Source organism: Symphalangus syndactylus, chromosome 15 (genome assembly GCF_028878055.3).
Source record: "Symphalangus syndactylus isolate Jambi chromosome 15, NHGRI_mSymSyn1-v2.1_pri, whole genome shotgun sequence".
NCBI classification, from domain to species: Eukaryota; Metazoa; Chordata; class Mammalia; order Primates; family Hylobatidae; genus Symphalangus; species Symphalangus syndactylus.
Genome location: NC_072437.2, coordinates 73463502 through 73485313, shown reverse-complemented (window position 1 = coordinate 73485313; position 21812 = coordinate 73463502). Strand labels below are relative to the sequence as shown.

The 21812-nt window shown below is 38.9% G+C and overlaps 1 protein-coding gene across 12 annotated transcripts in view; it reads left to right on the top strand.

Annotated features, from left to right (window-relative positions):
• The window catches only part of IFT88 (intraflagellar transport 88), a 128510-nt gene that overhangs the window by 51469 nt on the left and 55229 nt on the right, over positions 1–21812 (top strand). For 10 of the 12 annotated variants that reach the window (XM_063619014.1, XM_055245281.2, XM_055245277.2 and 7 more), the window contains 2 exons: positions 726–812; positions 16875–16974. In XM_063619014.1, the coding sequence (XP_063475084.1) occupies positions 726–812; positions 16875–16974 (187 nt within the window). The remainder of the gene's footprint in view (positions 1–725; positions 813–16874; positions 16975–21812) is intronic. The other 2 variants (XM_055245280.2, XM_063619015.1) reach the window with 1 other exon arrangement.

Here is a 21812-nt window from a genome sequence, read left to right as displayed (position 1 = left end):
GGCCTCCCAAAGTGCTGGGATTACAGGCATGAGCCACTGCGCCCGGCCTGGAAAGATTATTTCTATATTAATACAGCATAGTATAAAGAACAAGTTATAAAATAGTATATACATTTTGAGTCCATTTTAAAAACCACTACTTACATATAAATTCAAGAAGAAATGACTAAGAGAACTTTTACCCACCACTATAAATTGGTATATCCACTTTGAAAAGCACTTGGAGATTTTCCAGTAACCTTGACGATACATATTTTATATATGTACGTGTACATATACATATACACACACGGATACAAATACACATATATACACACAAAAGCAACAAGTAGTAATTCAGTTTTACTCTTTACCACACACGATTTGTTCAGTGGTAATTTCACTCTTTACTTTCCTGTCTGCAGTGTAGGCTCTGTAAGTTCTGCTGCAGGGCCTTGTGTTTCTCCAGTATCTCTTCAGTTTGTCAGAAGGCATCATAAAGCAGTAAAAGAAAAGAAATGAACACTGTTGACCCAGCATGCAATCATGGCTTGCTAATTACATTTCCTAGTCATGGTTTTAGACCTGAATCATAAATAGATTTCTATGGTACCTGTTCATTGTTTAGTAGGCTTTTGTGGCATGTTAGTTTTGATAGATAATGTTTACACTTAAATTTTAGGAAATAAATCCAAACTATTTTATATTGTATCTCTAAATACAACTTTTTGGTTTATTTGATATAGGAAAGCCATGGCAGAAAAATACATTATGACATCTGCAAAACTCATTGCTCCTGTAATTGAAACATCTTTTGCTGCAGGTTATGATTGGTAAGAGAGAAAGTCTATAATACTGCATGGATATGGTTTTTTTCATAATTTATACTTTTAAATTTAAATTAATATTGTCATTAGAAAAGTGAATATGAATGTTGATTCATATTTATCAAGCAGATAATATTATATGTTAAGATTAATATGGGCTATTGTAAAAGTTCCTAATAAGATATTTTTCTTATTACTCATGTTATTTTGTAAATAAAGTAGTTATATACCACATTTCAGTCAACAATGGACCACACATATGACAGTGGTCTGGTAAGATAGGAAGCTGAAAAATTCCTATCACTAGTGACGTTGTAGCTGTCTCGAAATTGTAGCACAATGCATTATTCACTTGTTTGTGGTGATGCTGATATAAACAAACCTATGCTGCCAGTTGTATAAAAGTGTACAGTAATATCCTAGGCCTTCACATTCACTTGGAGTTTATTTTGTGACTCATCCAAAGCAACTTCCAGTCTTGGAAGCTCCATTCATGGTAAGCACCCTACACAGGCATGACATTTTAAAAACCTTTTATACCATATTTTAATTGTACCTTTTCTATGTTTAGATAGATTTAGATATACAAATACTTACCATTGTGTTATATTTGCTTGTAGTATTCAATACAGTAACATGCTGTAGAGGTTAGGAGCTCTAACCTCTAACCTAATGCTAGGAGCATTAGGCTATACCATATAGCCTAGGTGTGTTGTAGGCCATGCCATATAGGTTTGTGTAAGTATACCCTATGATATTTGCACAATGGTGAAATTGCCTAATGACACAATTCTCAGAACATACCCCATCATCAAGCGATGCCTTACTGTACAGTAAATACATAAACCAGTAACATAATTGTTTATTATCAAGTATTATGTACTGTACATAATTGTATGTGCTGTGCTTTCCTAAGACTGACACAGTACAGTAGGTTTGTTTACACTAACATCACCACAAACACATGAGGTGTGATACAGCATTACAGCACCTAGGATGTCACTTGGCAATAGGAATTTTTCAGCACCGTTATGTTATGGGACTACTGTTGTCTATATGGTTGGTCCTGGACCAGAACTTCTTTTTTTTGTTTTTTTGTTTTGTTTTGTTTTGTTTTGTTTTGTTTTGTTTTGTTTTGTTTTGACATGGAGTCTTGTTCTGTCTCCCAGGCTGGAGTGCAGTGGCGCAATCTCGGCTCACTGCAAGCTCCACCTCCTGGGTTCTCACCATTCTCCTGCCTCAGCCTCCCAAGTAGCTGGGACTACAGGCACCCACCACCAAGCCCGGCTGATTTTTTTTTTTTTAGTTTATGTAAAAATTTATTTGACCAAAATGTAGCAAAAGTGATACTATTACATGTGATACAGTTGCAAGAATCTAAAGAAAAGTGTGGATTTTATTCCATTGCACAATTTGCTAGTGTATTTCCTGGGTGGTGGGGTGGGTAGGTAAGGGATTCAGATAAGCCAGAAGCAGGGTGATTTTTAGTCAGAATTATAAACTTTAGTCGGCCCCCACACTCTGCTGGGGAATGTGGAATGTTCCAGCTCTGAGAAGTTAACTGAGAAAAGAGAAGTCAAACAAAGCTGATACGTGCAGCCCTGTCTATAGAATCATTCATTATCCAGTTTAATCAGGAGTTTCTTGGTCTTTTATTAACTTGGTCCCAAAGAAGGAATTCAAGTCCTAGATAAGTAAATCTTCAATTTGCTATTCCCTGAAGGATGGAAATGAAGTTGGGCCAATTTTTAATCTCTGCTGCCAGAGAGGCCCTTTCTGCTAATAGATAAAAACTCTTTTGCTCAACTTAGTAATGACTTGCAGTCTTTTGGATATGGCTGACCTGAATTGGGCTGAACTCCACCGTATTCCTGCTGAGTGGATCATTACTGGAATGAGACATTTACTCTTCAGAGAACAACTTTATTTTTATTTTATTTTTTCTTGAGATGGAGTCTCACTCTGTCGACCAGGCTGGAGTGCAGTGGTGTGATCTCAGCTCACTGCAATCTCCACTTCATGGGTTCAAGCGATCCTCCTGCCTCAGCCTCCCGAGTAGCTGAGACTACAGGCAGGCGTCACCATAATTTTTGTATTTTTAGTAGAGACAGGGTTTCGCTGTGTTGGCTGGGCTGGTCTCTAACTCCTGACCTCAAGTGATCTGTCCTGGTCTCCCAAAGAGTTGGGAGTACAGGCGAAAGCCACCGCAAAGCCTGGCTAATTTTTTTGTATTTTTAGTAGAGACGGGGTTTCATCATGTTAGCCAGGATGGTCTCGATCTCCTGACCTCGTGATCCGCCCGCCTTGGCTTCCCAAAGTGCTGGGATTATAGGCGTGAGCCACCGCGCTTGGCCGGATCAAAACTTTTTTATGTAGCACATGATTGTTGTTCATTGGAATTGCCCTGGTTACTTGTTAAAAGTGCAGATAATCTGTCTCCCCACATCTTTCTCTGTAGATCTGAGTCAAGGTTCTGAGGTCTGGAGTGAGTATTTACATTTGTGTCAAGCCTCCCCAATGATTCTGATACCTACTATACTGTAACTTTACCAGTGGTATGACTGCATATTAAAATCAGGGGATTTTAAATAGTCCCAACACACAGGCTGCACGGTGGACTAGTTGAATCAGAATTTCTGGGTGTTGGGACAGAGGGATCAGTATTTATAAAGTTGCCTAGGGGGTTCTGTGATATAAATCCCACATACAGAACCATTGCTCTATACTATGCAAATAGTTCTTGAATGCCACTGACTGAGGAACTCATTAAAAGTAGAGATTCAGTTGGTCTTAAATGGGATAGAACATCTGTATTTTTTAATGCTCTCCAGATAGCTGTCATGTGTAATGGAAATTACACATAATTCAACTGTTTTACTGAAAAACAGAAGAGAAAACTTAGTTCTGCAATTATTTGCAATTTTTACTATGAATTCTTCTGGCATTCTTACTATATTTCTGTTAACTTCTTTGTATATGATTAAATTATTGTTTTTTTCTTTTTTTTTTGAGATGGAGTCTCACTCTGTCACCCAGGCTGGAGTGCAGTCGCGCGATCTCAGCTCACTACAAGCTCCACCTCCCGAGTCCACGCGATTCTCCTGCCTCAGCCTCCCAAGTAGCTGGGACTACAGGCGCACGCCGCCATGCCCGGCCAGTGTTTTGTATTTTTAGTAGAGACAGGGTTTCACCGTGTTAGCCAGGATGGTCTTGATCTCCTGACCTCGTGATCCACCTGCCTTGGCCTCCCAAAGTGCTGGGAGATTAAATTATTTTTAACCTTTTTTCTGGAATTGTTTATGTTTGTTAAATATAAACATACAAAAAATTACCCGAAATGGTAACTCAGCTCAACGATACATCACAAAACAAACAAACATTTAACCATTGCATACCCTAATAAATAAAATGTAAAGAATAGAACATTGTTAACACCTTACAAAATGCCAATCCTAATCACTGGCTACCCAGCTCTGAAGAGTGACTGGTGTCCCTGAAGAGTGACTTTGATGATAATAACTTCCTTGCTTTTCTTCATTCTTTAACCACCTAAGCAGGCATCCATAATTTAGTTTTGCCAGGTTTTAAAAGCGTTATATAAATGGAATCATACCGTACATATTCTTCTGCATATGACTTCTTTTACTGTATGTTTGTAAGTGTTGTCCATGTCCTCGCATGTAGGTGTGGTTTGTTCATTTTATTGCTATCTAGTAGTTCATGGTATTAATATGTAAAAATGTATCCATTTCAATGTGACTGGGTGTTGTGATTTGCAGTTTGAACCTGTTGTAAATGCGCCTATCAATATTACGGTACAGTTGTGCACATCTCTTGGTGGGTGGTGCCTATATTTCTGTTAGATATATACCTATGAGTGAAATGGCTTGATCCTATGGTGTGTATATGTTCAGCTTTAATAGATTCCGCTAAACAGTTTTCCAAAGTTCCTGTACTTGTTTACACCCCCACCAACAGTGCATGAAAATTCGAATAGCTTACAAATACTTGGTGTATTTTGTACTTTTTCATTTTAGCCAGCCATACTGTGGCATCTCATTGTAGTTTTAATTTGCAATCCACTGACAGCCGATTTTATATATTTATTTGCCATATGAATATTATTTTTTGAGAAGTGCCTGTTCTAGACTTTTGCCCTTGTTTCTATTTCTTTGGTTAGTTCTTTTTGTGTCCTTTTAAGGCAACTTTTGCATACCCCAACTTCATGAAAATATTTTCCTATGTTTTCTTCTAGAGGTTTTACCTTTCACATTTAGATACAGGATCGATATGGAATTGATTTTTGTGTGTAGTGTGAAGTAAGGTCAAGATTTTTTTTTTCTTTTCTCTCTCTTTTCTTTTCTGTAGTAGGACTATCCAGTTAACCCAGCATGATTTATGGAAAATAGTTTACTTTTTCCACTGCACTGTAATGTCACCTTTGATGTATACCAAATGACTATGTATTGGTCTGTTTGTGGAATCTTTATTCAATCCCTTTGGTCCATTTATCTACTCTTGTCGTCAAACCACATTGCCTACGTTTCTGTAGTTTATAGTAACACTTGATATCTGGTAGTGCTATGATCTGAATATTTGTGTTCCCCCAAAATTCATATGTTGAAACCTAACTCCCAAAATGGTAGTATAAGGAGGTCATCCCTTTCGAGGTGATTAGGACATGAAGGTAGGACACTTTATTTTTATTTTTATTTTTTGAGACAGAATCTTACTCTGTCGCCAGGCTGGAGTGCAGTGGTGCGATCTTGGCTCACTGCAACCTCCACCTCCCAGGTTCAGGCAATTCCCCTGCCTCAGCCTCCTGAGTAGCTGGGACTACAGGCCCCTGCCACCACGCCTGGCTAATTTTTTGTATTTTAGTAGAGATAGGGTTTCACCATGTTAGCCAGGATGGTCTCAATCTCCTGACCTCGTGATCTGCCTGGCTCGACCTCCCAAAATGCTGGGATGACAGGTGTGAGTCACCACATCCAGCTGGTAGGACACTTTTTGAATGGGATTAGTGCCCTTATAAAAAGAAACTCTGGAGAGCTAGCTAGCCCCTACTATTATGTGAGGACATAACAAAAAGACAGCATTTATGAACCAGGAAGTGGGCCCTCACCAGACACCCAGCCTGCTGGCGTCTTGTTCTTGGACTTCTCAGTCTTCATAAGTATGAAAAATAAATGTCTTTTGTTTAGGCTACCTAGTTTATGGTTTTGTTTTGTTTTGGTTTTGTTTTGTTTGACAGAGTCTTGCTCTGTCACCCAGGCTGGAGTGCAGTGGCACAATCTCAGCTCACTGCAACCTCCACCTCCCTAGTTTCAAGAAATTCTCGTACCTCAGCCTCCCAAGTATCTGGGACTAAAGGCATGCACCACCACACCTGGCGAAGTTTTGTATTTTTAGTAGAGACAGGATTTAGCCATATTGGCCAGCCTGGTCTCAAACTTCTGGCCTCAAGTGATCTGCCCACCTCAGCCTCCCAAACTGCTGGGATTATAGGCGTGAGCCACCACACCTGGCTGAGTTTATGGTATTTAATTATAGCAGCCTGCACGAACTAGAGCAGGCAGTATAAGTCCTCCAGCTTTGTTGTTGAGGATTACCTTGAGTATTCTTGGTCCTTGTCATTTCCACATAGATTTTTTTTTTTATTTTTTTATTTTTATTTTTTTATTATACTTTAGGGTTTTAGGGTACATGTGCACAATGTGCAGGTTTGTTACATATGTATCCATGTGCCATGTTGATTTCCTGTACCCATTAACTCGTCATTTAGCATTAGGTGTATCTCCTAATGCTGTCCCTCCCCCCTCCCCCCACCCCACAACAGTCCCCGGAGTGTGATGTTCCCCTTCCTGTGTCCATGAGTTCTCATTGTTCAATTCCCACCTATGAGTGAGAACATGCGGTGTTTGGTTTTTTGTCCTTGCGATAGTTTACTGAGAATGATGGTTTCCAGTTTCATCCATGTCCCTACAAAGGACACGAACTCATCATTTTTTATGGCTGCATAGTATTCCATGGTGTATATGTGCCACATTTTCTTAATCCAGTCTATCGTTGTTGGACATTTGGGTTGGTTCCAACTCTTTGCTATTGTGAACAGTGCCGCAATAAACATACGTGTGCATGTGTCTTTATAGCAGCATGATTTATAGTCCTTTGGGTATATACCCAGTAACGGGATGGCTGGGTCAAATGGTATTTCTAGTTCTAGATCCCTGAGGAATCGCCACACTGACTTCCACAATGGTTGAACTAGTTTACAGTCCCACCAACAGTGTAAGAGTGTTCCTAATTCTCCACATCCTCTCCAGCACCTGTTGTTTCCTGATTTTTTAATGATGGCCATTCTAACTGGTGTGAGATGGTATCTCACTGTGGTTTTGATTTGCATTTCTCTGATGGCCAGTGATGATGAGCATTTCTTCATGTGTTTTTTGGCTGTATAAATGTCTTCTTTTGAGAAGTGTCTGTTCATGTCCTCTGCCCACTTTTTGATGGGGTTGTTTGTTTTTTTCTTGTAAATTTGTTTGAGTTCATTGTAGATTCTGGATATTAGCCCTTTGTCAGATGAGTAGGTTGCAAAAATTTTCTCCCATTCTCTAGGTTGCCTGTTCACTCTGATGATAGTTTCTTTTGCTGTGCAGAAGCTCTTTAGTTTAATGAGATCCCATTTGTCGATTTTGGCTTTTGTTGCCATTGCTTTTGGTGTTTTAGACATGAAGTCCTTGCCTACGCCTATGTCCTGAATGGTATTGCCTAGGTTTTCTTGTAGGATTTTAATGGTTTTAGGTCTAACATATAAGTCTTTAATCCATCTTGAATTAATTTTTGTATAAGGTGTAAGGAAGGGATCCAGTTGCAGCTTTCTACATATGGCTAGCCAGTTTTCCCAGCACCATTTATTAAATAGGGACTCCTTTCCCCATTTCTTGTTTTTGTCAGGTTTGTCAAAGATCAGATAGTTGTAGCTATGCGGCATCATTTCTGAGGGCTCTGTTCTGTTCCATTGATCTATGTCTCTGTTGTGGTACCAGCACCATGCTGTTTTGGTTACTGTAGCCTTGTAGTATAGTTTAAAGTCAGGTAGCGTGATGCCTCCAGCTTTGTTCTTTTGGCTTAGGATTGACTTGGCGATGCGGGCTCTTTTTTGGTTCCATATGAACTTTAAAGTAGTTTTTTCCAATTCTGTGAAGAAAGTCATTGGTAGCTTGATGGGGATGGCATTGAATCTATAAATTACCTTGGGCAGTATGGCCATTTTCACGATATTGATTCTTCCAACCCATGAGCATGGAATGTTCTTCCATTTGTTTGTATCCTCTTTTATTTCATTGAGCAGTGGTTTGTAGTTCTCCTTGAAGAGGTCTTTCACATCCCTTGTAAGTTGGATTCCTAGGTATTTTATTCTCTTTGAAGCAATTGTGAATGGGAGTTCACTCATGATTTGGCTCTCGGTTTGTCTGTTATTGGTGTACAAGAATGCTTGTGATTTTTGTACATTAATTTTGTATCCTGAGACTTTGCTGAAGTTGCTAATCAGCTTAAGGAGATTTTGGGCTGAGACAATGGGGTTTTCTAGATATACAATCATGTCATCTGCAAACAGGGACAATTTGACTTCCTCTTTTCCTAATTGAATACCCTTTATTTCCTTCTCCTGCCTGATTGCTCTGGCCAGAACTTCCAGCACTATGTTGAATAGGAGCAGTGAGAGAGGGCATCCCTGTCTTGTGCCAGTTTTCAGAGGGAATGCTTCCAGTTTTTGCCCATTCAGTATGATATTGGCTGTGGGTTTGTCATAGATAGCTCTTATTATTTTGAGATCTGTCCCATCAATACCTAATTTATTGAGAGTTTTTAGCATGAAGGGTTGTTGAATTTTGTCAAAGGCCTTTTCTGCATCTATTGAGATAATCATGTGGTTTTTGTCTTTGGTTCTGTTTATATGCTGGATTACATTTATTGATTTGCGTATGTTGAACCAGCCTTGCATCCCAGGGATGAAGCCCACTTGATCATGGTGGATAAGCTTTTTGATGTGCTGCTGGATTCAGTTTGCCAGTATTTTATTGAGGATTTTTGCATCAATGTTCATCAAGGATATTGGTCTGAAATTCTCTTTTTTGGTTAAGTCTCTGCCAGGTTTTGGTATCAGGACGATGCTGGCTTCGTAAAATGTGTTAGGGAGGATTCCCTCTTTTTCTATCGATTGGAATAGTTTCAGAAGGAATGGTACCAGTTCCTCCTTGTACCTCTGGTAGAATTCAGCTGTGAATCCATCAGGTCCTGGACTCTTTTTGGTTGGTAAGCTATTGATTATTGCCACAATTTCAGAACCTGTTATTGGTCTATTCAGAGATTCAACTTCTTCCTGGTTTAGTCTTGGGAGGGTGTATTTGTCGAGGAATTTATCCATTTCTTCTAGATTTCCTAGTTTATTTGCATAGAGGTGTTTGTAGTATTCTCTGATGGTAGATTGTATTTCTGTGGGATCGGTGGTGATATCCCCTTTTTCGTTTTTTATTGCATCTATTTGATTCTTCTCTCTTTTCTTCTTTATTAGTCTTGCTAGCGGTCCATCAATTTTGTTGATCTTTTCAAAAAACCAGCTCCTGGATTCATTAACTTTTTGAAGGGTTTTTTGTGTCTCTATTTCCTTCAGTTCTGCTCTGATTTTAGTTATTTCTAGCCTTCTGCTAGCTTTTGAATGTGTTTGCTCTTGCTTTTCTAGTTCTTTTAATTGTGATGTTAGGGTGTCAATTTTGGATCTTTCCTGCTTTCTCTTGTGGGCATTTAGTGCTATAAATTTCCCTCTACACACTGCTTTGAACGTGTCCCAGAGATTCTGGTATGTTGTGTCTTTGTTCTCGTTGGTTTCAAAGAACATCTTTATTTCTGCCTTCATTTCATTATGTACCCAATAGTCATTCAGGAGCAGGTTGTTCAGTTTCCATGTAGTTGAGCGGTTTTGAGCGAGTTTCTTAATCCTGAGTTCTAGTTTGATTGCACTGTGGTCTGAGAGACAGTTTGTTATAATTTCTGTTCTTTTACATTTGCTGAGGAGAGCTTTACTTCCAACCATGTGGTCAATTTTGGAATAGGTGTGGTGTGGTGCTGAAAAAAATGTATATTCTGTTGATTTGGGGTGGAGAGTTCTGTAGATGTCTATTAGGTCCACTTTATGTAGAGCTGAGTTCAATTCCTGGATATCCTTGTTAACTTTCTGTCTTGTTGATCTGTCTAATGCTGACAGTCGGGTGTTAAAGTCTCCCATTATTATTGTGTGGGAGTTTAAGTCCCTTTGTAGGTCACTGAGGACTTGCTTTATGAATCTGGGTGCTCCTTTGTTGGGTGCATATATATTTAGGATAGTTAGCTCTTCTTGTTGAATTGATCCCTTTACCATTATGTAATGGCCTTCTTTGTCTCTTTTGATCTTTGTTGGTTTAAAGTCTATTTTATCAGAGACTAGGATTGCAACCCCTGCCTTTTTTTGATTTCCAGTTGCTTGATAGATCTTCCTCCATCCCTTTATTTTGAGTCTATGTGTGTCTCTGCACGTGAGATGGGTTTCCTGAATACAGCACACTGATGGGTCCTGACTCCTTATCCAGTTTGCCAGTCTGTGTCTTTTGATTGGAGCATTTAGCCCATTTACATTTAACGTTAATATTGTTATGTGTGAATCTGATCCTGTCATTATGATGTTAGTTGGTTATTTTGCTCGTTAGTTAATGCAGTTTCTTCCTAGCCTCAATGGTCTTTACAATTTGGCATGTTTTTGCAGTGGCTGGTACCGGTTGTTCCTTTCCATGTTTAGTGCTTCCTTCAGGAGCTCTTTTAGGGCAGGTCTGGTGGTGACAAAATCACTCAGCGTTTGCTTGTCTGTAAAGGATTTTATTTCTCCTTCACTTATGAAGCTTAGTTTGGCGGGATAGGAGATTCTGGGTTGAAAATTCTTTTCTTTAAGAATGGTGAATATCGGCCCCCACTCTCTTCTGGCTTGTAGAGTTTCTGCTGAGAGATGAGCTGTTAGTCTGATGGGCTTCCCTTTGTGGGTAACCCGACCTTTCTCTCTGGCTGCCCTTAACATTTTTTCCTTCATTTCAACTTTGGTGAATCTGACAATTATGTGTCTTGGAGTTGCCCTTCTCGAGGAGTATCTTTGTGGCGTTCTCTGTATTTCCTGAATCTGAATGCTGGCCTGCCTTGCTAGATTGGGGAAGTTCTCCTGGATAATATCTTGCAGAGTGTTTTCCAACTTGGTTCCATTCTCCCCATCTTCAGGTACACCAATCAGATGTAGGTTTGGTCTTTTCACATAGTCCCAAATTTCTTGGAGGCTTTGTTCATTTCTTTTTATTCTTTTTTCTCTAAACTTCCCTTCTCACTTCATTTCATTCATTTCATCTTCCGTCAGCGATACCCTTTCTTCCAGTTGATCGCATCTGCTACTGAGGCTTCTGCAATCTTCGCGTAGTTCTCGAAACTTGGCTTTCAGCTCCATCAGCTCCTTTAAGCCCTTCTCTCCATTGGTTATTCTAGTTATCCATTCTTCTAATTTTTTTTCAAAGTTTTTAACTTCTTTGCTATTGTTTTGAATTTCCTCTCGTAGCTCAGAGTAGTTTGATCGTCTGAAGCCTTCTTCTCTCAACTCATCAAAGTCATCCTCCATCCAGCTTTGTTCCGTTGCTGGTGAGGAACTGCGTTCCTTTGGAGGACGAGAGGTGCTCTGTTTTTTAGAGTTTCCAGTTTTTGTGCTCTGTTTTTTCCCCATCTTTGTGGTTTTATCTACTTTTTGTCTTTGATGATGGTGATGTACAGATGGGTTTTTGGTGTGGATGTCCTTTCTGTTTGTTAGTTTTCCTTCTACCAGACAGGACCCTCAGCTGCAGGTCTGTTGGAGTTTACTAGAGGTCCACTCCAGACCCTGTTTGGCTGGGTGTCAGCAGCGGTGGCTGCAGAGCAGCGGATTTTCGTGAGACCACAAATTCAGCTGTCTGATAGTTCCTCTGAAAGTTTTGTCTCAGAGGAGTACCCGGTTGAATGAGGTGTCAGTCTGTCCCTACTGGGGGGGTGCCTCCCAGTTAGGCTGCTCGGGGGTGAGGGACCCACTTTAGGAGGCAGTCTGTCCGTTCTCAGATCTCCAGCTGCATGCTGGGGGAACCACTACTCTCTTCAAAGCTGTCAGTCAGACAGGGACAATTAAGTCTGTGGAGGTTCTTGCTGAGTTTTTGTTTGTCTGTGCCCTGCCCCCAGAGGTGGAGCCTACAGAGGCAGGCAGGCCTCCTTGAGCTGTGGTGGGCTCCACCCAGTTCGAGCTTCCTGGCTGCTTTGTTTACCTAAGCAAGCCTGGGCAATGGCGGGCGCCCCTCCCCCAGCCTCGCTGCCGCCTTGCAGCTTGATCTCAGACTGCTGTGCTAGCAATCAGCGAGACTCCGTGGGCATAGGACCCTCCGAGCCAGGTGCGGGACACAATCTCCTAGTGTGCCATTTTCCAGGCCCGTTGGAAAAGCGCAGTATTAGGATGGGACTGACCCGATATTCCAGGTGCCGTCTGTTTCCCCTTTCTTTGACTAGGAAAGGGAACTCCCTGACCCCTTGCGCTTCCCGAGTGAGGCAATGCCTCGCCCTGCTTTGGCTCGCTCACAGTGCGCTTCACGGACTGTCCTGCACCCACTGTTAGGCACTCCCTAGTGAGATGAAACCGGTACCTCAAGCAGAATTGCAGAAATCACCCGTCTTCTGTGTCGCTGGGGCTGGGAGCTGGAGACGGGTTCCACATAGATTTTAAAACCAACTTGTCAATTTTCCCAAAACCTGCTGAGATTTAAAAAAAAAAAAAAAAAGACTTTTTAAAAAAAAGTAAAAAATCCAAAGACTTTTTTTTAGAGCAGTTTTAGTTTCTTAGCATAATTGAACAGAATGTACAGAGTTCCATATCTTTTCCCCACTTCCTACCCAGAGCCTCCCTCACCAATATGCCATCCCAGTGTGGTACATTTGTTACAATCAGTGAACCAATATTCACATAGTATTACCATGTGAAGTCCATAGTTTATGTTAAGATTCTCTCTTTGTGTTTTAATTCTGGGGGTTTTGACAAATGCATGATGTCCTGTACCCACCATTATAGTATTGTATAGAATAGCTTCACTGCCCTAAAAATCTCGTGTGTTATACCTATTCATCCCTCCCTCTCCCAAACCCTTAGCAACCACTGATTTACTGTCTCCATAGTTTTGGCTTTTCCAGAATATCACAGGGTTGGAATCATATAGTATGTTGGCTTTCCTGATTGGCTTCTTTCATTTAGTGGTATCTCTAGAGTATCCCTTATCCACAATGCTTGGGACCAGAAGTGTTTTGGATTTTGAGGTTTCTTGGATTTTGGAATATTTCTGTTTACCAATTGAGCATCCCAAATCCAGAGTCTGTAATGCTCCAGTGAGCATTTTCTTTGAGCGTCATATTATGTCTGTGCTCAAAAAGTTTCAGATTCTATTGTATGGATGTTTGTTCATTCACCTATTGAAAGGCATCTTGGTGGCTTCCACATTTTGGCAATTTTGAATAAAGCTGTTATAAACATCCATTGTGCAGGTTTTTGTGTAAACATACAGTTTCCCCTCTTTGGATAAATACCAAGGAGCATGATTACTGGAAATTACAATAAGTATATATTCAGTTTTGTAAGAAACTGCCAAACTCTTTCAAAGTTGCTGTACCATTTTGCATTCCCATTAGCAATGGATGAGAATTTCTGGGGCTCCACATCCTCACCAACATTTGGTAATGTCAGTGTTTCAATTTTGGCCTTTCTGATAAGCATATGGTGGCATCCCATTGTTGTTTTAATTTGCAATTCCCTAATGACATATGATGTCAAGCATCTTTTCATGTACTTATTAGCTATTTGTATACCTTATTTGGAGAAGTGTTTGTTCAGGTCCTTTACCATTTTTGAATTCGGTGGTTTGGTTTTTGTTTTGGAGTTTTAGGAGTTTTCTATACATTCTGGATATTAATCCCTTATCACATACATGATTTGTAAATATTTTCTCCCATTATATGGATTACCTTTTTAGTCTGTTGATATTTCTTTGAGGCAAAAACTTCTTAAATTTTCATGAGGTCCACTTTGTCTATTTTTTCTTTTGTTTCCTGTGACTTTGGTGTCACATCCAATAAATTGTCAAATCTAATGTCATGAAGCTTTTGCTTAATGTTTTCTTCTAACAGTTTTTTTAGTTTTAGATTTTACAGTGAGGTCTTTGATTCATTTTGAGTTAATTTTTGTACATAGTGTTAGGTAAGGGTGCAACTGCATTACTTGTGCATAGTTTTCCTGGCATTATTTGTTAAAGACTCTCCTTTTCTCATTGAATAGCCTTGGCATCCTTGTCAAAAAGCATTTGACTGTATAGGTGGTGGTTTGTTTTTGGGCTCACTGCTCTATGCTATTGGTCTACATATCTGTCTTCCTGCCAGTACCACACTGTTTTGATTACTGTAGCTTTGTAATTACTCTGAAATCAGAAAATGTGAGTCCTTCAGCTTTGCTTTGCTTTTTCAAGATTGTTTTGGCTATTTGGAGTCCCTTGAAATTGCTTATGAATTTCAGGATGGATTTTTCTGTATCTGGAAAAATAAGCCATGGGCATTTTGGTAGAGATTGCATTGAATTCATAGATTGCTTTGAGTAGTATTGATATCTTAAATGTAGTAAGTCTTCTGGTCCATAAACGTGGGACGTGTTTCCATTTATTTATGTTTTTGTTTTGTTTTGAGACAGAGTCTTGCTCTGTCGCCCAGGCTGGAGTGCAGTGTCGTGATCTCAGCTCACTGCAAGCTCTGCCTCCCAGGTTCACGCCATTCTCCTGCCTCAGCCTCCCAAGTAGCTGGAACTACAGGCACCCGCCACCACACCCAGCTAATTTTTTTTGTATTTTTAGTAGAGACGGGGCTTCACTGTGTTAGCCAGGATGGTCTCAATCTCCTGACCTCGTGATCCTCCCACCTCAGCCTCCCAAAGTGCTGGGATTACAGGCACGAGCCACCACGCCCAGCCTCCCTTTATTTATGTTTTAAAAAACTTCTCTCGGCAATGTTTTATAGTGTTCCATGTTCAAGTCTTTAACCTCCTTGGTTATCCTTATTCCTAAGTATTTTATTCTTTTTGGCGCTGTTGTCAATGGAATTGTACTCTCAATATCCTTTCCAAGTTGTTTGTTTTTAGTGTATAGATAAATGGAAGTGAATTTTGTGTGTTGATTTTATATCCGGCTACATTGCTTAATTTCCAGCAAGTTGGGCATTTTTTATTATCTTTTCCTTTTTTGATTTCTAGTTTAATTTTATTGTGGTAGAAGATAATTGTTGAATAATTTCAGCTCTGAAATTTGTTGCAGCTTGGTACATAATCCAAATGGACTTGAAAAGAACATGTATTCTGCTGTCGTTGGGGATAACCTCCTATGTATGTCAAGTCAAATTTCTTAATGTTTTGTTCAGACCTCCTTTTTTTTTTTTCTTACATTTACCAGTTTGTTATAATAAAGGATTTTGCAAAGGATGCAGATGCAGGGATGCATAAGGTGAGCTATGGGAGAAGGGGCATGGAGCTTCCATTTCCTCCCTGGGCGCCACCCTCTAGGAACCTACACGTGTTCAGCTATCCGGAAGCTCCCCGAACCCTGTCCTCTTGGGTTTTTATGGAAGGCTCATGACTTCAGCATTCCTTCCCCCAGGGTTTTGGGTGAGACTCTCATGTGAGGGCCACAAACAGAAAGGCAGGGGAAGGTCAGAGGCCTGCACTTGAGGCCTAACACCCCCATTATACCAGAAGACTCTAATAAAGGCTATGGGAGTTATGAGCAGGAACCATGGATGAAAACCTATATATATATCATAACACCACAGGCCACCCCCTTATTTTCAACCATGGATCCTTTATATAAATACTCTCTCTCTCTCACACACACTCACACACACACATTAATAATTAGTTAAGTCCATCATACTGTGTGAATGTCTCCCAGGAGGAGGCCACTCAGGTTTGCAGGTTTCCTTACACTTGTTCAGGCTGGAGTGCAGTGATATAAAATGATAAATCTTTATGGTATACAAAATGATGTTTTGATACATGTACACATTGTGGAATTGCTAAATCATATGCATTACCACACATACTTGTTATTTTTTGTAGTGAAAACACTCAAAATCTACTCTCTTAGCAAATTTTAAGTATATATTATTAACCATAATTCCCTTGATGTACAATAGATCTCTTCAACTTATTCCTTCATCTAACTGAAATGTTGTGTTCTTTGACCAATGTCTTCCCAGTCCCACCACCCCCTATCTCTTCTGTTATTGAAGTAAGAGTCGTGACCTACTAAATTGATTTCAATAACTCAATTTGAAAAATGCTAGTCTCGATGCAGTGGGTTTGGTATCAACAAGAATTGGGTTCAAATTCTTAGTTGACACTCATTTTCTACCTTTGTGATCTCAGATCTTCCATTTTCCTATCTATAAAATAAAAATAATCCTTTTAGGGTTGTTGTGAGGATTAAACATATTAATGCTTGTAAAGCAATTAGCACTGCCCCGATATAGAGCAAACAGCAAATGTTTTATGCTTTTATAAAGAGATCTATTTAAGTTGGGACACAAAAAATTAAATATATTCTACAAGTTCTGTAGAATTTTTCTCACCATGAGAGCATTTAATATGGAAAAATATGTAGAAACTGTCATGTTACAAATTGTTGTAATAGTTAATTCAAAAATGAGAATGTAGATATCAGTCCAATTTTTACTTAAAATGATTAGACATTAAAATAGGCTAATGATAAATTGGATAAGAAAAGTAATTTAGAACTGAAGACTTCAGTAACTGAAAACCTGTGTTGGAGCAAATCGAGTGCTTACCTTTACAGAGTACTAGGGACCCTTTAAAAAATCTTTGAAAAGCCACATTTAAGAAAACCAACAGCATCAATATACTAAAACAAAATCAAGTAAGCTTTTTTATGCTTTCCCTTATAGGTGTGTGGAAGTGGTGAAAGCTTCTCAATATGTAGAGCTAGCCAATGATCTGGAAATAAACAAAGCAGTTACATACTTGAGACAAAAAGACTATAACCAAGTAAGTTTTAAAAAAATTTTAGATGGAATTCCGTTTCTTAATTGGTCATAGCATTAAAAACAGGTAAACTCCTTTCTAGAATAATGTTATCTGTGATTATTCTGAAGTTGAATAATATTTTTATTTCTATTTTATGTTAATTTGCATTAAAATAGTTTTAAACTTTTATTAATTTTTGCATGTTTGTCGTTTCTTTTTTTTTTTTTTTTGCAATGGAGTCTCGCTCTGTTGCCTAGGCTGGAGTGCAGTGGCGCGATCTCCGCTCACTGCAAGCTCCGCCTCCCGGGTTCACGCCATTCTCCTGCCTCACCCTCCCGAGTAGCTGGGACTATAGGCATCCACCACCATGCCTGGCTAATTTTTTGTATTTTTAGTAGAGATGGGGTTTCACTGTGTTAGCCAGGATGGTCTCTATCTCCTGACCTTGTGATCCACCCGCCTCGGCCTCCCAAAGTGCTGGGATTACAGGCGTGAGCCACTGCGCCCGGCTGTTGTTTCTTAAAATGTAAATACTTCCTTTATGTAGCATGGTTGCTAAATTATAAACCATATTCTGTTCCGGAGATTAACTTTCCCCTAGAGGTTTTCAAAGTGTTCCCCAAAGCATAAAGTTTTTAGGAACACTGATTGTGCTAGGGAGCGTGGGAAGCCAGGAGCCTGCCATCCTCACCAGAGCAGCTTCCTTGTAGTCTGTTTATGTGTTTGGTTTCCTCATTGACACTGCATTGGGAATGTAAGGGTCTCATGGCTGTATGGGGTTTTAGAACCCTGCAGATCTCTCACTGGCACTGCTGCTCCCTTGCTACCTTGGGTGGGGGTAGAGTGGGTGCTCCCCCTTCAGCAGTCTCTCAATTAGGACAGAGCTGACACACAATCAGGAGGCTTAGGTGTAAGAAAGAGGGATAACCAAATAGAGTAAACAGCATGACTTGATGTCCCAGTCTGTAACACCAGTGGTTAGTGTCATTATATGCCAGCAACTGGAAAACTCAGCTCTTCCCAGTTAGATCCGGAGAGCAAGGACAAGAGAAAGCTATAGCATCTTTCCCACATCCTCCCCCAAGCCTATGCTTTCAGTTTGTCTTCCTATTTAGAGAACTTTTTGCTCTGGGAGACAACAGAAAGGACTAACAAAGGAAGTGGGGAGAAACTATCTACTAAAGAATATGAGAGTAGAAAAAAGCAACCCCAGTGTTCATGAAATAAATACATATAATTAATGTAGTACTATGGGGTGGTTCCATTGCATATGTTAATTTACTGTGCTTAATTTTTTGAGCATTTACAAAACATTTGAAAAAGACTTTTCAAAGTATCTATGCTGTCATTTGATCATCACATCCTTGGTCATGAAAAATGCCACCAGTGACTCTCCAACGTTGTTGTAATGCTTTTTACATGGAAGTGACGTGAATCAAATTGGTCTTTATTATCTTGCTAAAGTGCTATGTGGACAAAAATTTTGTGTGTGACATGTACTGTTATAGATGAAAAAATGGAGAAAACCATGTTTGCTAGTTTTCCTTTGACATTTTATTTTTAAATGCTGTTTTTAGAAAGGGTTAAGAGGCCAGGCGCGGTGGCTCACACCTGTAATCTCAGCACTTTGGGAGGCTGAGGCAGGTGGATCACCTGAGGTCAAGAGTTTTGAGACTAGCCTAACCAATATGGTGAAACCCTATCTCTACTAAAAATACAAAAATTAGCCGGGCATGGTGGCATGCACCTGTAGTCCCAGCTACTCAGGAGGCTGAGACAGGAGAATTGCTTGAACCCAGGAGGCGGAAGTTGCAGTGAGCTGAGATCCCACCACTGCACTCTGGCCTGAGTGACAGAGCGAGACTTCATCTCAAAAAAAAAAAAAAAAAAAAAAAAAAAAAAAAAAAAAGGTTAAGAATGCATTGCCATGGCTCATGTTTTAAAACTATGTTCATTAAGCAATAAACACTCTAATTTTTTAATGTTAAAACCTGTTGAACTCAGATCTTACTATCTGTGCTTTCCTAGCTCTTCTTGTTCAAAATATCTTCTGTTCCATTTGCATTTTCAAGTTTTTAGTATCAATTCGTTTACTGATTTTTTTAAAATGCCATTTCTGCTTTCTTTTCATCATTGCTGCTTTCACTCTGTCTTTCTTTTGTTTGTATATTGTAAGTATTATGAGGTGGGTATAATACAATCTTAGTTTGAAAGAAGTGTTATTAAGTGAAAAAGGATTGGGTTGACGTATCTCATAATAATCATTTGATAGCAACTACTTTATTTACAATTCAAAATGAAAAAGAAAAATTTATGCCTTCTTCTGTGAGGATATAGTTCTGGAGTTAGCTCTAAATGCTTTTTTTTTTCCCAAGAAAAAGATGCTGAAATCACAGAGTATGAGTCTTTTTGATAATGATGGTGTTTGTAGCCACTTTTGTAATAGAAAAAATAGACTCTGCCAAAAAGCCCAAAGTGGATGAAATGAAGCCATTGGCCTGGAAGCCAGTGGCAGTATAGGGGCAGGCTCAGCGGAATGCTGAAGCCAGGAGCTAGATGGCATCTGCTGGGAAAGGAGGCCAGGACAGACATAGATCCCTTTTCCTCATTGTTTTCAGGGAAACAAACAAGCTAACATTGTTTATTTTTATTTTTTGTTTTGCCATTTACAATGAAATTTAATTTTGACTGAACTTTTATCAGTTCCATTTATAAATAAACTTACAATATTTTACTTTTAAAAACAAATATTTTATGTAGATTTATGGACATGTAGAGAACAGTTGTGAAAACAGCCTATTTCAAAACAAAAACTTGAGCGAAAAAATACCCGAGTGTTCCTTTTATTAGAATAATTATGTAGCCTTTTTAGAATAGATCATAGTTTAGAAACGTATAATATGAAGTTTTGTGATAACCATTTAGGATGTTTTAAGTTGTAAATACCTTTGCCAAGTTTTTTAAGTAATGGTTTTGGATTGCACTGCTTTTTGGATTCATAATAACCATTTTGGGAGAAAATAGATTTGATGTTAAATATATAGCCTTAAAGTGTTGTTATTAATGAGTTACAATGTAGTATATATCAAAATTTTAAAATTTAACACATTTCCTTGACTATAATGTAAGTGGCCACTTCTAAAAGGAATGATACAAAGGACTATAACACTCGTTTAAAAAAAAAATTGTTGTTATTGCTTGTTAGCATTCTTTTTGTATTGTTTTATGGATGTTGTAAACATTAGAGAATAGCTTTCTTTTCCTGTACGCTTTGGAGAGTTTAATGGTTATATGAGTTACACCTTTTCAAGTGCCTTATAAAATAATACACCATTTATTATGACACAGTCTAAAAGTGAAGATTAAACTATCTCAATTCTTATTTAAAGTGAAATGCAGCTTATAAAACTTAGAGATTCAAAACAATGGTGGCTTTTATATTAATAGCTGTGGAGGTTGTATAAAGAATCAATGAGGTAGTTTCTATAGGATAAACAATATTAGCAGCAATTATTTTTGAGGTAAATTTAAGGAACTTGTGGCAGTGTTATAAGGTCTTTCCAAGAAAGTAAATGTTAGAAATAGAATCTTGAAAGTGAGAATATGGTGTTTAGGTTTTTCTTTTCCAGTGTTTACTTCGTAAACTACTGACCTAGAAACTTCTGTCAGTTTTCTTTGAAGTCATCAAAAACCCTTTAAAAGAATTAATTTGCTTGCCAACTTTATTGTGCAAAAATAATAAATAAAAGAATAACAATTTACTCATATTCTAACCAAAGTATCTGAAATTGAGTATTTTAAAATATTCTGTCCTTCAAAAAAATTGAGTCAGTCTGCCTACTGGTACTACTTCATTTGAGGTCAAACACTGCACAGCCCACATCTCAGAATCTGTCAGAGATTTGCAACAGCTGTAGCTGACAGCCATTATAAAAGCTAACACAGTTACTTTTGCTTGTACACAACTGCTTTCTAGGAGCAGGAGGCACCAAGAGTCAAGCATCTTCTAATCAGTAAATGTATTTTAAAAGAAGGAAGGAAGGAAAACCCAGTGCCTTTCTCCACCCTTGTTTTTTTCTTTCTAATATTCTGTAGCAATTTCTAGGTTGAATACTCATTCACCTTTCATGTAAAGTGTCCGACTGTTCCACATCCTTGGTTAGGATTATCTCAGACCTGCCAGGTAGTTAAAAACATACTTTCATTTCTCATGATTTAAAAATGTAATTATATTTGGATCTACTTTAGATCACTTGTTGTAACACTCCCAGAATTATTTTCTGTTACTGGTTTTGAAAAATTCTGTGCCATTTTTCCTTCTTGGCCTTCTGAAACTCCAATTACATTTCTATTAGACCTTTTCATTATGCTCCCGTAAGTCTCTTGTGTTCTTTTCTAGGAACATTTTTTAGCCATCTATTTTGCCATGTTTCATTTAGTCTGAACATTTTCTGGGACCTTGGCCTTGAAGTCCTGTTTGCTTTGCTAGCTCTACAGTGCCTTCAAAAAATATTTTTAGTATTTTCTATAATCTTTCTTGTTGTTCTCTGTCAAAGAATGGTCTTCTATAGGCTAGTTAGTCATGGCCAGAAGCAGAAACCTCAGAATTATTTTGTAAAGATCAAATTTGATCATATCTCTTAGGCAAAACCTTTCAAGGCCTCACTGCCCACCCCATTATGCAGAATAAACACTTAGCTGCATCACATGACTCCCAAGGATCATTATTATTATCATCATATTTTTATTTTTTAGACAGAGTCTCACACCTATGCCCAGTCTAGTCTCAAACCCCTGACCTCAAGCAATTCTCCTGCCGTGGCCTCCCAAAGTGCTGAGATTATAGGCATGAGCCACCA